Source organism: Ranitomeya imitator, chromosome 2 (genome assembly GCF_032444005.1).
Source record: "Ranitomeya imitator isolate aRanImi1 chromosome 2, aRanImi1.pri, whole genome shotgun sequence".
NCBI classification, from domain to species: domain Eukaryota; kingdom Metazoa; phylum Chordata; class Amphibia; order Anura; family Dendrobatidae; genus Ranitomeya; species Ranitomeya imitator.
The window spans coordinates 201,907,963-201,924,190 of NC_091283.1; the positions used below are offsets into that span (position 1 = coordinate 201,907,963).

A 16,228-nucleotide genomic window follows, 5' to 3' on the forward strand; every position below is an offset into this window, starting at 1 on the left:
TCCTTTCTGTCCTGTTTGTCTAACATAGAGACCCTCCAATAAATAGAACATATAGTGCACAGAATTATACTCGCCCTCCCCGGGGCTCCGTGCATTTGTTGTGACATGTGATGCCCGGTGCCCAATCATCGCTGGCATCAGTGTCCCCGCCTCCTGTCGAATTGAACATCTTGGAAGAGGAAGTCAGGGATCAGCTGCAGCTCGGACGCAATCTTCATGTTCAAGAAAAGGCGGGGCCAGTGACGCCAGCACTGATTGGGCGCTGGGCACCACGTGTCATGCAACCGCACGAGATCCCCAGGACCGCGAGTGCCGACACCACTGGAGCGGCCCCGCCTCGGGAGGTGAGGATAGGCTTTTTTATCTTATCGGGCCTAACATTTAGCTCAAGATGAGGTTGTCCTAGTATTGAACATCCCCTTTACGTACACCACCACATTGGAAGAGGAACATGTGAATATCCTGGGGATACTGTACGCCTGCTGTGTTGGGGATCTGTATCCAGTCTCTGGTGTCCACATGAGTGCAGCTCTTCACATCGTACGGAAAAAGATGTAACCTTTTTGGGATCATGGTATCCATATACAATCATCATTGAGGTCATCTCCTCATTGTTGTGACTGCTCATACCCTATTTATATATTTGTTTTACATGTTATGTGTTTATTCTACTTGTGTATTATCTGCAGGGATACCATTGTTACTCTCTCCCCTGTTCTAATATCACTTGTAGTGCTACTGCCGTCGCCCCTGCATGGTGTTCCCTTCCCCCTCAATGCAGGGACGTCGGCTTACTCACTACTCCAGCCCTGCAGTGTGGTCTCCCAGCATGTCCTTCCTGGTATTATGTGCCCTGCTGCTCGCCTGTTCTTAAAGGGGTAGCGCGTGCATATACTAAAAGCCCTAAGCTTTGTTTATGAGAGGCATTTAGAATAGTGCAGTGCACCTGCAGGAGCAATGGCTGGGAGGCATCTTGTATGAACCAGGTGTACTACTAGTGAGTTATCAGGTCCCCTGGTCCCGGTGTGGCCAGTATCCTTAACCTGTATCTCTGGTCCTGGTGTGGCCAGTCCTGTATCTGTAGTTTCCTGGTCCTGGAGCTGCTTGGGTCTAAACCTTGTCCCCTGGCCCCGGAGTAGCCAACGCTTGAACATTGTCCCCTGGCCCCGGAGTAGCCAATGCTTGAACATTGTCCCCTGGTCCCAGAGCGGTCAGGGCCTGAACATTGTCCCCTGGTCCCGGAGCGGTCAGGGCCTGAACATTGTCCCCTGGTCCCGGAGCGGTCAGGACCTGAACATTATCCCCTGGTCCCGGAGCGGTCAGGACCTGAACATTATCCCCTGGTCCCGGAGCGGTCAGGGCCTGAACATTGTCCCCTGGTCCCGGAGCGGTCAGGGCCTGAACATTGTCCCCTGGTCCCGGAGCGGTCAGGGCCTGGACATTGTCCCCTGGTCCCGGAGCGGTCAGGGCCTGGACATTGTCCCCTGGTCCCGGAGCGGTCAGGGCCTGGACATTGTCCCCTGGTCCCGGAGCGGTCAGGGCCTGGACATTGTCCCCTGGTCCCGGAGCGGTCAGGGCCTGGACATTGTCCCCTGGTCCCGGAGCGGCCAGGGCCTGGACATTGTCCCCTGGTCCCGGAGCGGCCAGGGCCTGGACATTATTTCCCCGTCCATGAGTGGCCAAACCCTGATCCAGTATCCTAGACCTGCATGTCTGAACTAATCCCGAAATCGGTGTCCGCATACCTGACCCCTGGGGTCAGCAGCTGCAGTACCGGGCTCTGCCCAGGAGGGGTACCTGGCGGCTACCTGCAGCCCAGTCTGTCTCCACCTCCAGTGAACAGCTGGTAGGCCTGGCCCAGTGAGTCCACAAACCCACATGCGTCACGGTTGGGCATAATATTACCCTTTGATAATGTTTCTATTATTGGCTGTGCGGCCTCTTTTCTTTTGTTAACCCGCCTTCCACCATTATTTGGAACTTTTTAAATAAAGTAAATTTTCCAATACATGTTTTACACTTTTTGGTCGGCTTAATCCTGCATATACATATCTGAGATAATCGATATACAATATTACAATCTGAATATTAGTTTATTGTGGTATTGTCCTCTGTGTTTGCATATTCCTTTTGCATTAGTAGCAAAGGGGCCGGTTTTGGACATGAATTCCATAGATCAGTTACTACAATGGAACACACCAGTGTTACTCCTGAACGGACATGTGAACAGAGCCGTATAGAACACACACTAGTATAGTCTATTACAGGCGATGAATAGTAACCCTCCTATTTGTTTCACTACTAGGCTGTGATTGACGACTATGGAAATTTTGGGTGTTTTAGAGCCAGAAGATGAACCTAAAGAATCCATGTGGTGAGTATGTGCCGATTTCATCACAGATTTCATTTTCCCAATGACGGGAGATGATGCTGGAAAGCTGCAGTGATTGCTTACAGATATGGATGTGGTATCAGGTCATGGGTTGGGTGTTAATCTCTGATGGCGGCAACTTAATAACACTATCATAGCTCACCGATGGCACCCGGGGGTCTGATGAAAGCCCCTGTGCCTGCTGTCTTAGTCCTCCAACGAAGCTCAGCTGCAAACAGAGCTCCATCAGAAAACTGCAATTTCCCTATACCATATAGTATAATACAGTATTGCTGTATGTAGTGTAAGCAATTGAATGATCAAGGGCTCTAAAGTAATGTAGGTAAGAAGAAAAAAAAAAATTTAAAAGAATCCTAAAAAAAATGCAAAAAAATAAATCCCCCTAACCGTCTCAATTTTTTCCTAATTTTAAATAAAAAAAAAAATAAACATCTTTGGTATCGTCGTGTCTCAAAAAGTCCAATTTACCAAAATATAAAATGATTGTAATCACACATTAAATACTGAAAAAAAAAAAAAATTAAAAGAATAGAATTGTATGGCCTCCACACTTCACCCTAAAAAAAAATACAGTAAAAAACGATCAGAGCCTCACATGTACCCCCCCAAAATGGTATCGATTAAAAAAACAACAGGTCAACTTGGAAAAAAATAGCCGTGTCACAGCTCCATGAACGATAAAATAAAAAAGTTCTGGGTAGTTTTGATAAAATCACTGTTTTCTCTGCTGTAGTTGTGGCAGTGCTCAGAATGCTGAGTGTTGTATAACCCCGCCCACACCACTGATTGGCAGACTGCTGCCACTATGCACATGAATCTGCCAATCGGTGGTGGGGATGGGGTTACACAAATTAGCTGGACTGCTTTGCACAAGATACCTAGTCTTGCAGTGATAATCTTCAGCGGATTAAACACAGATTGTACTGAAACTAAAGCACACAGCCTAATAAGTGACACATCACTGGAATCGGGCTCTATTGCTCTATATCATGGTGCTCTCAGATTACATAGCAAAAACCTTCTGACAGATTCCCTTTAAATATTCTGCCCTATGTAATGGCAGCATTTATAGGAGGGACATATTAGATCATTTAGGTCTAAGGCACAATATGTTTTTGGCTGATGAGATGAGACTTGTCCATGTAATATCCTTCCCATACATGAGGCGGAATATGTAGGGTTCAGGTGAGCTGTGTCCTTTGCTTTTCCTAAAGGGTTCATGGGATACAGGGAAACTGTTTCTCCCAATTTGCCCCCTTGGCTGACTTACTGTAACTTCTATTTTCCCTTCGAACCTTTTTAATATGTGTCTGATGTGTCCCAAATCTCCTCGTTATTGGATCTTTCTCCACAGGTACGCTTTTGCTCCTAACGGAGAAGCTCCGAGCCCGCGTGTCGGTCACACGTGTCTTTATGTACCTGCCCCTGATGTCCGAGGGAAGGGAAAAGTGGTCATTATTGGAGGGGCAGATCCCGGGCGCTGCTACTCTGACGTACACATTATAAATCTAGGTAAAGCAATGGCTGCTGGTTAGTCACTGGCACATAATTCAGTTTTGTATCATGTTTTACACTTGAAGATTTACCAATCGCCGGGGGTCTGACTGCTGGGACCCCAATCTATCTCTATAGGTTTCATGAACAGATCATTGGTCAATCATGCGCACTGCTGCTCTATTCATTCTTATGGGACCACCAGCCGAGCGCAGCGCTCACTTATCTGCGGTGGTCCCAGTAACAATAAATGGAGCGGAGGTGCTCATGGTGGACCCCCTTTCACAAGGGACGCTTCACAGCTCCGATTCTCGGGATCAGTGGTTGGATCACCAACGATTGGGAATCCCACAGATAGGAAATAACTTCCAAACTTGAGAATATCCCTTTAAAGAGGCACAGAATGTTTGATCTGTGCAGTTCCTCAAACTCATTGTCCCCATGGCAGAACTTCCTGCACTGTTTTATTCTTCTAGAGATATCGTGTGGATCTAGTCTCCATTCACACCTAAAGCGAATAGCAGCAGGTATGTTTGGATTAATATATGTAACTGGACACATGCAATGTTTGGATTAATATATATAACTGGACAACATGTGTTGTCATGAGTGCAGCAGAGATGGTCACATTAGGCTACTTTCACACTAGCGTTTTTTGCAATGCGTCGTTTATGGCAAAAAACGCATCCTGCAAAGTTGTCTGCAGGATGCATTTTTGCCCCATAGATTAACATTAGCGACGCATTGCCACACGTCGCAACCATTATGCGACGGTTGCGCCGTGTTGTGGCGGACCGCCGGGAGCAAAAAACGTTAAATGTAACGTTTTTTGCTGCCGACGGACCGCTTTTTCCGACCGCGCATGCGTGGCCGGAACTCCGCCCCCACCTCCCCGCACCTTACAATGGGGCAGCGGATGCGCCGGAGAAATGCATCCGCTGCACCCGTTGTGCAGCGCATCAAACGCTAGTGTCGGAATCTCGGCCCGACGCATTGCGACGGGGAGACTCCGACGCTAGTGTGAAAGTAGCCTTACCTAAAACACGATATAAAGGAACAGTTAGGAAATAATAACTTGATGCTTTCCTCCATCCATCACTCCGACATATTATGCTCGTGTTTCCGCTATCAGTCGAACGCGATTTCCCTTTCTTTGTTTCTTTAGACACTTATGAATGGGATAACGCAGACTGGAAGGACTTGTTGCCACGCTATGAACACGCGTGCTTCACATGTACCAGTGATCCCACTAGAATCTGGGTGTTTGGTGGCGCTGAACAGGCAGAGAACAGAAACAGCACTCAAGTAATAATCCCCGGTATGTATCTTGTACAGACGTGTCCTGCCTTAGCCTGCCTCCAAAATAGGGGGACAAAGGAAAGAAAAATACCATCTACAGTACGTGTCTCATTTTTCAGATTTTGTTTGGTTTTTTCTGACCACAAAGAACTGCTTGAAATGTTCTAAATTGCGCTCTCGTTTTCGTAGAAATTATCTTTATATATTGGATATATTTTATCGGGACGGGGTTAGAAACAATGATTTAGACTGGTAGTGTCTCTTTTTTTTTTTAATGCTTTTTATTCTTTTTAATCTTTACTATTTATTTTTATTTTATTGATTTTGCGCCACATAAAGTCTTAAAAGACTTTTTTGTTATAGAGGGAACCACATATCCGAACCACCTTTTTTTTTTTTTTTTTTTTTTTTTCTTAATGTATGCATTTTACTTTTTACTATTTTTACTTGTTTGTTTTATGTAATATTTATATAATTGTTTTGGATGACTTTTTTTATTATAATTAGGGCTGGTATATTATCCCCCTTCTACAGGAAAATGTATGCCTTCTATATGGGTTTCCTAGGACCCAGTGATCACATCACGTGTCTACTGGGTTCGGAGGAGGAAGCAGGGTAAGTGCTTCCTGATCCATATACACAGCGCTAGTTCAGCGCTATGTATACGGAGATGAAGAAGGTGAATATGATAATAAAGCATGTTTATCTTCTCTGTGGGGAGTCTGACCATGTCTGACAGCCGGCCTTTCTTCACTAGAGCTTCATGATGTTATGAAAGCTGCTTAGATTGCCTATATACATATGTGTATGTGTGTATATATATATATATATATATATATATATATATATATATATATATATATATGTATGTATGTATAGTGTGTGTCTCTATATATATATATATATATATATATATATATATATATATATATATATAGTGTGTGTCTATATATAATGTGTGTATATATATATAATATGTGTGTGTGTATACACACACACACACACACACGTATTTTTTTTTTTGTTTTTATTATTATGATACATAGCAGCCAGGGGTGGCCAGGATTGCTGTAACTGAAGCATTGGATGACAGTTGCATAAATAGTGTTGTGTGAGCTACTCTGTTTCCGTAATTTTGGAGTTACAGCAACTGGGTAGGGGAAGGGAAAGTCAGTAGGCCCTATACTCATGACATAGATGGTTGACTTCAATGTAATGTGTTTGCTCATTGCATGGAGCAGAGCGATATTTTGCTGATGACCTCCAGCACTTGCTATAGACAGAAAAAAATTGACATTTAAGTGAACATGATAATTATCTTCTCTATTCTTCAGAAAAATGCTCATGGAAAACCCCAGAAGTATTTGGACCTTGCCCTTCCCCAAGGACATTTCATACCTCCTCTTCTGCCATTGGGGACAAATTCTTTGTTTTTGGAGGGGGAGAGAAAGGTGCAGAACCTGCCGCAGATGACAAACTCCATGTGTTTGATACAAGTAAGACGTAATATTACTTTTATGGGATTAAACGTGGACCTATAGGTATGCAGAAAAATGACAAAAATGCAAGATCCTATAATATAATCATTTGTTTAAACCTCTTGTATTAGTAATTTTTAGCTAAATAACAGCACATACCGGTCAGCGCCATGCTTTAGGTATCCGTCTGCAGCGGTGTAAACTCACATGACATCCAGTAGGGTGGAGATAAAAAGCCTAGGAGACAATATGGACTGTTGCTGGTCTGTGCTGCTATTGAGAACATAATCAGTAATACAAAAGACTTAGAAAAAAACTATTAGAGTACGAGCTCATGAAAAATAATCATGTTCCTGCATAACCAGAGGTATATCGTAAATATTAGTTTGATCCTAAGATGCATGAAATTCATATACTCATCGCATAATTCTTTTTTCCTAGCCAGCCTGACATGGACGCAGCCGGCAACATCTGGTGATCCCCCTAAGCCACGTCACGGGCACGTTATTACTTCTGTAGGATCCAAGCTATTCATCCATGGTGGGATGGCAGGCAGCTCGTTTTTTAACGATATGTTCTGCATTGACACAGGTAGGATCAACACCTATGTATAATGTTAAAGGGAACCTGTTATTGTAGACATGCTGGGAAAAGAGGTGTTGGAAACCAGGTCACCTTGTTGGTCCTAGGTGTGGGGGAGCAAGGAAACCGTGTGACAACAGGCGTACTTGCAGGAAAAAAGGGAAGAAGGTTCCAGCTCATAAAATTCCAAAAATTTATTTACAAAGTTTAAAACATAAATCCACGCTAGTGAAAGGCAACGCGTTACGAACTCTCGCAGGCGTTCTTTGTCTGAGCTACATGAAAGTGGATCCCAGAAGACCTATATACAGAGACTTGACCAGTAGAGGCATCCATTAGGGTCACATGCTAAAAACACAGATTGGCTATAACAGCATAGATATAGATGAACAGAAAAAGCATAAAAGAAAAAACATGCAATATAGTTTAACAGAAAAATTGGAATTTCAAAAAGAATATGGCCTGTACTAATCAATAGTGGAACACGATATCATTGCTCATTCATCCCTCTGGATAACAGGTGCCGAGGTTATAGATCCATAGATCCATAGATCTTAATTGGTTACCGCTTCAATATCATATAGTCTGAAGAAATTGGCGTAGCGCTCATGGTAAGTTACAAAATGCTTAAACGCATGTGATGTCGCACGATGTGAACTGGTGAAACAAGAAATGGTTAAAATGTTCCGAGATTCAACTTTCTACTAGTGAAGCCTACTTAAGTTTTAATGTAGTTGGCTCAAATTATGATATAGACAACATTACGGGAATTGCAATTAATAAAGCCTCCAATTTTAATATTGTAATTAGTGATGAGCGGACATGCTCAGTTAAAGTATTATCCGCCATGCTCAGGTGCTAACCGAGTGTCTTCGGCATGCTCGAAAAATATGTTTGAGTCCCGACAGCTGCATGTCTCCAACACATGCAGGGTTTGCCCGTTTGTTAGAAAATCCCTGCATGTGTTGCGGCTGGCTAACATCCATGAGACATGCAGCCACTGGGGCTCAAACATATTTTTCAAAGACACTCTGTTAGTACCCGAGCATAACCAGATAACACCTCATCTGAGCACATTCACTCATCACTAATTGTAATCTATTAGAGTAACCTCTTTCTTAACCCCTTAGCGACCGCCGATACGCCTTTTAACGGCGGCCGCTAAGGGTACTTTTTTTTTTTTATTCAAATAAATTTTTATTAAGAATAACAAGATAAATGACATGTTACATTCTCATTTTCAATACAAAGCTTTTTTCTCCCCCTTCAAACATTCCCCTTCAATCCCACCACCCCCCAACCCCACCCAACAAAGCAGCTCACCTTGCTTAGCACTTCCATCATTAGACCAATATACTATCTAATCCCTCAGCCAATAATATAAGCCACATTTAACATTACCATTAATTAGGAACCTTAATTAACTCTCCCTCTATAATACCCCTATCCCATAGCAATCCACGGAGACCACATTTTATTGAACATTTCGATTTTCCCTCTTTTTTTATAAAACCCCTTTTCCAGTGTCAGGCCCTGCTTCACATACTGGAGGAACTCTCCTCTTGACGGCGGTTCTTCCCTAATCCAATTTCGAGCTATTACCTTCCTAGCCATGTATAACAATCTGGCAATAGCTATCTTTAGGTTGTTATCCACTCCAATCTCATCCACACATCCCAACAAGCACACTATAGGATCCCTTGGCACCGTGCATCCATACGCACCTTCCATACGACTCAAAACTACCACCCAAAAAGCAGCCAGTCTCGGACACGTCCACATCATATGGAGTATATCAGCATCTGCAGTTTTACACCTCGGGCATTCAGAATCATCACGCAAACCAGCCTTATATAGCACCATCGGAGACTTATAAACCCTGTGTATCACATAGAGCTGTGACAGTCTATACGGTTCGCTCAGTGACAATCGTGGGACCAATTCTAGTACCGACTCCCAAGTCTCATTCTCCATTGGACCCAGATCCCTCTCCCACTTAGCTCTCGCCATTACTGGAAACCCCAATAGGAAAGTGTGCAACAGATCTTTATACAAAGTAGATATGACTCCCCCAGTAGTCCCTTCATTACACACATACTCCAATACTATATCCCTCTGAATTCCAATACCTCCGTTTCTACTCTGAGCTCCAAAAGCATGCCTCATCCGCAAATACTGAAATTCCCCCACAGTCCCAAGACCAAATTCCGCCTGTAATTGGGAAAATGATTTCAATTCACCTCGCTAAATTATTTGATACACGTATTGAATCCCTTTGACTTGCCATTCTGTCAGTACCCCCAGTGCCTCAAACTCCTGTAAGTTGCTGTTATGCCATAGCGGTGAGAATCTAGTCAAATCCGTGACCCCCCGTATATGTCTCAGCCTACCCCACAGCCTGCGTATCAACAACACAGTCGGGTATAATTTCCCCAGAGCCCCCAGGGATCCATCCTCCAAACATTGTACCACTGGCCTTCTTTTTGTCACCACTTCCATCAGCCGCTGTACCGCCCCAGATGACCCTTCATGCGCCCAGCCTTTTAGATGTTGACTCTGGGCTGCAAGAAAATATATTTCAGGGTTAGGCAATGCCAATCCCCCATCTTCCTTGGGTCGCTGAAGTGTCTCCAGTTTGATACGCGGATGCTGTCTCCCCCATATCAAATTCCTGAACAGAGAGTTAATCTGTCTAAATCTCCCACGTGATATCCAAACTGGCGCATTATGAAGAATATACAGTATTTTTGGCATCAAAATCATTTTAATAAGATTCACCCTACCTACCACAGATAAATGCAGTTTAAGCCAAGCATCCGCTTTCGCTTTAAGAACACCTAAGATTGGAGTCAGATTTCTATGTATATAGTCAGTAACAGGCATAGATACCCATATTCCAAGGTACTTAAATTGGCTAGTCACCTCCAGTCGCCCATCCTCCAGTGACTCCCCACCAACATCATCCACCTTAAACAAGACAGACTTACTCCAGTTTATCCTAAGTCCCGACACCGATCCGAAACGCTCAATAATCCCAATGGCTCCCTCCAAGGACATACCCGGGTCAGCCAGAAATAGCAGAATGTCATCCGCATACAACGCCACCCTTTCTTCAATCATCCCATATTTAAACCCAGTCACCTCATCAGACCGTCGAAGCTTAGCAGCCAGTGGTTCCACAGCCAGAGCAAACAAAAGAGGAGAGAGCGGACACCCCTGTCTCGTCCCTCTAGCCAGTTGTATGGTCCGTGATAACTCCCCATTTACCCTAACCCTAGCCATCGGCATCGTGTACATTAGTTGAATCCAGGATATGAACTGCGGTCCAAACCCCATACTCCGGAGCACCTGCCAGAGATATCCCCACTCCACACTATCAAATGCCTTATGGGCGTCTAAAGATGCAATAACTCTCTGGCCACAGTTGTCGGATCTGAGTTGCAAATTCATATACAGCCTTCGTAAGTTGATCGCAGTGGACCGATCAGGCATAAAGCCGGACTGGTCTGAGTGCACCAGGCCGGAAATAACACTTGTCAACCTCATCGCCAACACCTTAGCCAGAAGTTTAACGTCTGTAGTAAGCAAGGAGATTGGCCGATAAAAATCCGGCTGTGTTGGGTCCTTCTCCTCCTTAGGAATCACCACTATTATGGCCTCCCGCATAGATGCCGGTAGACGACCGCCACTCCTAGCCTCCTCCAGAAGTACCCTTAATTTAGGGATCAGCACTTCCCCAAAGTTTTTATAAATTTCAGCAGGAAATCCATCTACGCCAGGTGCCTTCCCATTAGCCATAGACTGCAGTGCCGTGCCCGACCCAACTCCTCCTCCGTGATGGGAGCTTCCAAATCTTCTCTATCTATGTCACTCAGCCTTGGGAGCTCCAATTCCTCAAGGAACGCCACCGTGTCCTCCACCAACCCATCTACCTGAGAGGAATATAAGTCCGCATAAAAATCCGCAAAAATGTCCAAAATCTCTGAAGTCTCAGAGACAGCCACACCGCTCCCTAATACCAAAGAATGAACAAAGGAAGTGTTTCTCTGGGCAGAAGCCACCATCGATAGCAAATGACCCACAGATTCGCCCTCCTGGTAAAAAGCCAGATTCATGAATTCCCTCTTCCTTTCAGCCTTACCGAGCAATACCTCCTCCAACTGACTCTGAGCTGCCTTTTAGCCTCCTCCCAGCTTCCGGAGTACCCGCTATTACCATCTCATCCTCGGCTATCCTCAGCCCATCAACCGCCAACCTCTCTGTCTCTCTTGATTTCCTCTTACACCTGCTAATATCCCTGAACAGCAGTCCCCTCAAGTACGCCTTCATGGCTTCCCACACTGTAAGAACATCTACACTTCCCTCGTTAATCTCAAAAAATTCCACCAACTCCTTCTTTATCTTTTCCAAGTCCATACTGTGTAGCCAATTAGGGTGAATCTTCCATTCCTTCCTGCTCCCGATCCGTGTCCCCACCGGCCGAAATTCCACCTCAACTGGACTATGGTCTGAAAGAGCCCTAGGTAAATATCTCACGTCCCTTACCATCGTGTCCAGTAAACAGTTACCCAGCGCCAAGTCAATCCTAGACAAAGTACCATGAGCTGGCGAGTAGCATGAGTACGTCCTTTCCCCAATATGTCTAACTCTCCATAAATCAATCATACCTACTTCCCGGACATAGGTCCCAAACGTAGTGATATGTCCCCCTGTTCTATTCTGGGGATTTTTGTTTTTATCCCAAAAGTCATCACAGATATTATTAAGATCACCAATAATTAGAGATGGTAACGTTCCCCAACGCTCTACCCTCTCCAGCACCTCTCTTATCTTCTTACTTGAGTATGGGGGCGGAATATACATTGCCGCTATACACATCAACACTCCATTTATTTTACATGTCACCACCACATACTGACCATCCACATCCTCTTTTACCGCTACCTCCTCATACTGCACCCCCGCAGGTATTAACACAGACACACCCCTAGAGTACGTCGAGAAAGTAGAATGATACGCCCTCTGTATCCAGCGCCTATTCAATACGTTCACCCTCTCCCGCACTAAATGTGTCTCCAGCAGACATATCATTGAGACCTTCTGTTCTCGGACATACTGCAGACTTGCCGCCCGCCGTGTTTTATCCGCCAGACCTCTCACATTCCAACTCAATATTTTAATACAATCTCCCATCATGTGGCTCATCATTTCTTAAAGTATCCAATTTCCCAAGTATGAGCTGCCCCAACCCTCCAACCCCCCCTGCCCCCTCCCAACTTACCCCCCTAACCCCCCATTGTAACGCATTCTTCCTCTCAGCAAGAGTGGGGCTCCACTGCCCACTGCGAACACTCTCCCTTACTTTAACCCTCTCCACTCGTGTCCCGCTGCCATAGCAATCACAATTTCCCCCCCAACTTTCACTTTATTGTATCTTAACATTTCAACTTATATTAACATATAGAAAAAGTACCAAACCAGTTCACAGTACCCAGCATAACCCTCCTCCCCCGTACTTAGTAGTTGGTACTGTCCCCTCCGGCCATTCCTTCAATATGGCCCAGCAAAACCCCCAACAGTTGCTCAACTCTTTAACCATTGCTAACGAGCGCAGAACTCTCCTCCATCGACAGAGAAAACAAATCCCAACTGGATCTCGCCGAAATGTCAGTCGCCCATTCCCTTAAGTTTTTTCTCATGAGTATCAAGCCACTGGGTAGCGTCCTCTGGTGTCAGGAAAAAGTGGGTATTATTAAAAGCCACAAGTCTCAGCTTGGCGGGAAACATCACTGAGTACTGCACTCCCAGCTCCCTCAGTCGCCGCTTGACTCCAGTAAACTTCATCCGCTGTTTCTGAACCGCAGCGGAATAATCCGGATAAATGGCGATTTTTTTTTTTTTATTTTTTTTTTTTGACCTCCAGCCGTCAGATCCTCCATCTCTCTAGCCTTTCTGAGGATAATGTCTCTGTCTCTGTAATTGAGTATTTTAGCAAGCATGGTACGGGGATTTGCTCCTGGGGCAGGGGGCTGCGGCGGGACCCTATGAGCCCGTTCAACAGCAAAAACTTTTGTCAACACTGTGCTCCCAATCTTCTCCAACAGCCAGTTTTCAACAAACTCAGTGGGATTTCTCCCCTCAGTCTTTTCAGGCAGCCCCACTATACGTATATTATTTCTTCTGGATCTATTTTCCAGATCCTCATTTTTAGCAGCGAGCTCGGCTATTGCTTGGGCAAACTTCTTTTCAGCTTTTTGTAGCTTAACTATGTGATCTTCTGCCGTGCTCACCCTCTCCTCCACCACTCCTATAAGTTTGTCCATTTTCTGCAGAGCCGCATTAATCTGTGCAGTGTCCCCTTTAACTTCCTGCATCTGCTGGGCCAAGGAGTTCAGGGATTGCTGACATGAAGAGATCAGTGTGATAACATCTCTAAGAGTCGGCTCCTCTCCCTGTGATATGGCTTCAGGTCCCCCACTAGCCCCAGCCATGCTGCCTCTCTCCTTCCCCCTCTGTACCTCATGCTGCTCAGCCTTGCTTGCTTCCTCCTCCTCCTGGTCAGCTCCAGCTCCAGATCCTGGTTCTGCCTCCTCAGCAGCCTCCACTCTGGCATACTGCTGCAGCTTTACGGCCACCTCCATGCGCCGCTGACATGCGGCGTTCTCCTTCTCGGCATCCTCCCTAGCATCGGAGCCATCTTGGCTGGCTCCTGCATCGCTCGTGCCAGCGTCTTTCTGCCGCCTCCTGGTCATCGCTGCCGACTCCGGACCTGCTGCTCCGCACCGCTGCACTCTCCGGACCTTCAGCCAGCCGGATTTAGGTGAGTTTACCCGAAAATCGGGGTTAAAGCAGGATTTTTGTCCTTCTGGCAGCGGGAGCACTCTTCCCTGCTTCCACTCACATGGCCAGCTAGGACACGCCCCGGCCGCTAAGGGTACTTAAACCACAGCGCCGTTAATTAACAGCGCTGTGGAAAAAGTGAATAGCGCCCCCCAGAGTCGGATTTTCTCCGGGGTCTCGGCTGCCGGGGGTAGCCAAGACCCCAGAGAACATGATTCGGGGGGTTTTGTACCGACCCCACATTTGCGATCGCCGGTAATTAACCGTTTACCGGCGATCGCAAAAAAAAAAAAAACGCGATCTCTTTAATTTCTCTGTCCTCCGATGTGATCGCACATCAGAGGAAAGAGAAAGGGGGTCCCAGATAGCCCCCCGATACTCACCTATCTCCTCCGGTGCTCCTCGTGGCTCCCGGTGGGCGCCGCCATCTTCCAAATTCCGGGCGCATGCGCAGTGCACCCGCCGGCCGGCCCCGGGAGAATCTTTGGGGTCTCGGCTGCCGGGGGTAGCCGAGACCCCAAAGAGCATGATCGGGGTCGATTTTACCGACCCCTGTTTTGCGATCGCCGGTAATTAACTGTTTACCGGCGACCGCAAAAAAACAAAAAAAAACAAAGTGTAATTCTCTGTCGTCTGATGTGATCGCACATCAGAGGACAGAGAAATAGGGGGATTCGGGGACCCTATCGTACTTACCGGTGTCCCTGGGTCCTCCTGCTGCTCCTCCTGGCCGCCGGCATCTTCTGGCCAAAAGAAAATGGCGGGCGCATGCGCAGTGCGCCCGCCATCTGTCTCCATCTGCCGGCCGGCAGGAGAAGAGCAGTTGGGGCTAAAATTAGGGTTAGGGCTAGGGTTAGGGTTAGGGCTAGGGTTGGGGGTTAGGGCTGGGGTTAGGGCTAGGGTTAGGGCTAAATTTAGGGTTAGGGGTAGGGCTAAATTTAGGGTTAGGGTTGAGGCTAAATTTAGGGTTAGGGGTAGGGCTAAATTTAGGGTTAGGGTTGAGGCTAAATTTAGGGTTAGGGTTGGGGCTAAATTTAGGGTTAGGGCTAAATTTAGGGTTAGGGTTGGGGCTAAATTTAGGGTTGGGGCTAAATTTAGGGTTAGGGTTGGCGCTAAATTTAGGGTTAGGCTTCTTTCACACTAACGTCGGTACGGGGCCGTCGCAATGCATCGGACCGACATACTGACGCACGTTGTGAAAATTGTGCACAACGTGGGCAGCGGATGTAGTTTTTCAACGCATCTGCTGCCCAATCTATGTCCTGGGGAGGAGGGGGCGGAGTTACGGCCATGCATGCGCGGTCAGAAATGGCGGATGCGACGTACAAAAAAACGTTACATTGAACTTTTTTTGTGCTGACGGTACGCCAAAACACTGATCCAGTGCACGACGGACGCGACGTGTGGCCCTCCGTCACGATCTGTCGGCAATACAAGTCTATGGGCAAAAAACGCATCCTGCGGGCACATTTGCAGGATCCGTTTCTTGTCCAAAACGACGGATTGCGACGGTTGCCAAACGACGCAAGTGTGAAAGTAGCCTTAGGGTTGGGACTAAAGCTAGGGTTGGGGCTAAGGTTAGGGTTAGAGTTGGGATTATTATTATTATTTATTATTATAGCGCCATTTATTCCATGGCGCTTTACATGTGAGGAGGGGTATACATAATAAACAAGTACAATAATCTTGAACAATACAAGTCACAACTGGTACAGGAGGAGAGAGGACCCTGCCCGCGAGGGGCTCACAATCTACAAGGGATGGGTGAGGATACGGTAGGTGTTATGTTTGCTAATGACAGGTGTTATGAAGGCAATCCAGAAACACAGTGTGCTTAGCGATCAGAGCGCACACAGTGATCTGACAAATACCCAAAAATACAAGAACGAGCTCTGAGACGTGGAAACTCTGTAGACTGCACACCTGATCCTATCCTAAACACAACTAAAAGCGGCTGTAGATTGCGCCTAACAACTACCTAGGCAACTCGGCACAGCCTAAGAAACTAGCTAGCCTGAAGATAGAAAAATAGGCCTGACTTGCCCCAGAGAAATTCCCCAAAGGAAAAGGCAGCCCCCCACATATAATGACTGTGAGTAAGATGAAAAGACAAAACGTAGGGATGAAATAGATTCAGCAAAGT

General features: G+C 46.1%; 1 protein-coding gene across 3 annotated transcripts in view; it reads left to right on the plus strand.

The window, feature by feature from the left end:
- The window catches only part of RABEPK (Rab9 effector protein with kelch motifs), a 53,737-nt gene that overhangs the window by 5,049 nt on the left and 32,460 nt on the right, over positions 1-16,228 (plus strand). For 2 of the 3 annotated variants that reach the window (XM_069748489.1, XM_069748490.1), the window contains exons 2-6: positions 2,306-2,374; positions 3,747-3,904; positions 5,052-5,204; positions 6,520-6,681; positions 7,105-7,254. In XM_069748489.1, the coding sequence (XP_069604590.1) occupies positions 2,322-2,374; positions 3,747-3,904; positions 5,052-5,204; positions 6,520-6,681; positions 7,105-7,254 (676 nt within the window). In that variant the 5' untranslated portion in view covers positions 2,306-2,321. Of the gene's footprint in view, positions 1-306; positions 345-2,305; positions 2,375-3,746; positions 3,905-5,051; positions 5,205-6,519; positions 6,682-7,104; positions 7,255-16,228 lie in introns of those variants that run through there. The other variant, XM_069748491.1, reaches the window with a different exon arrangement.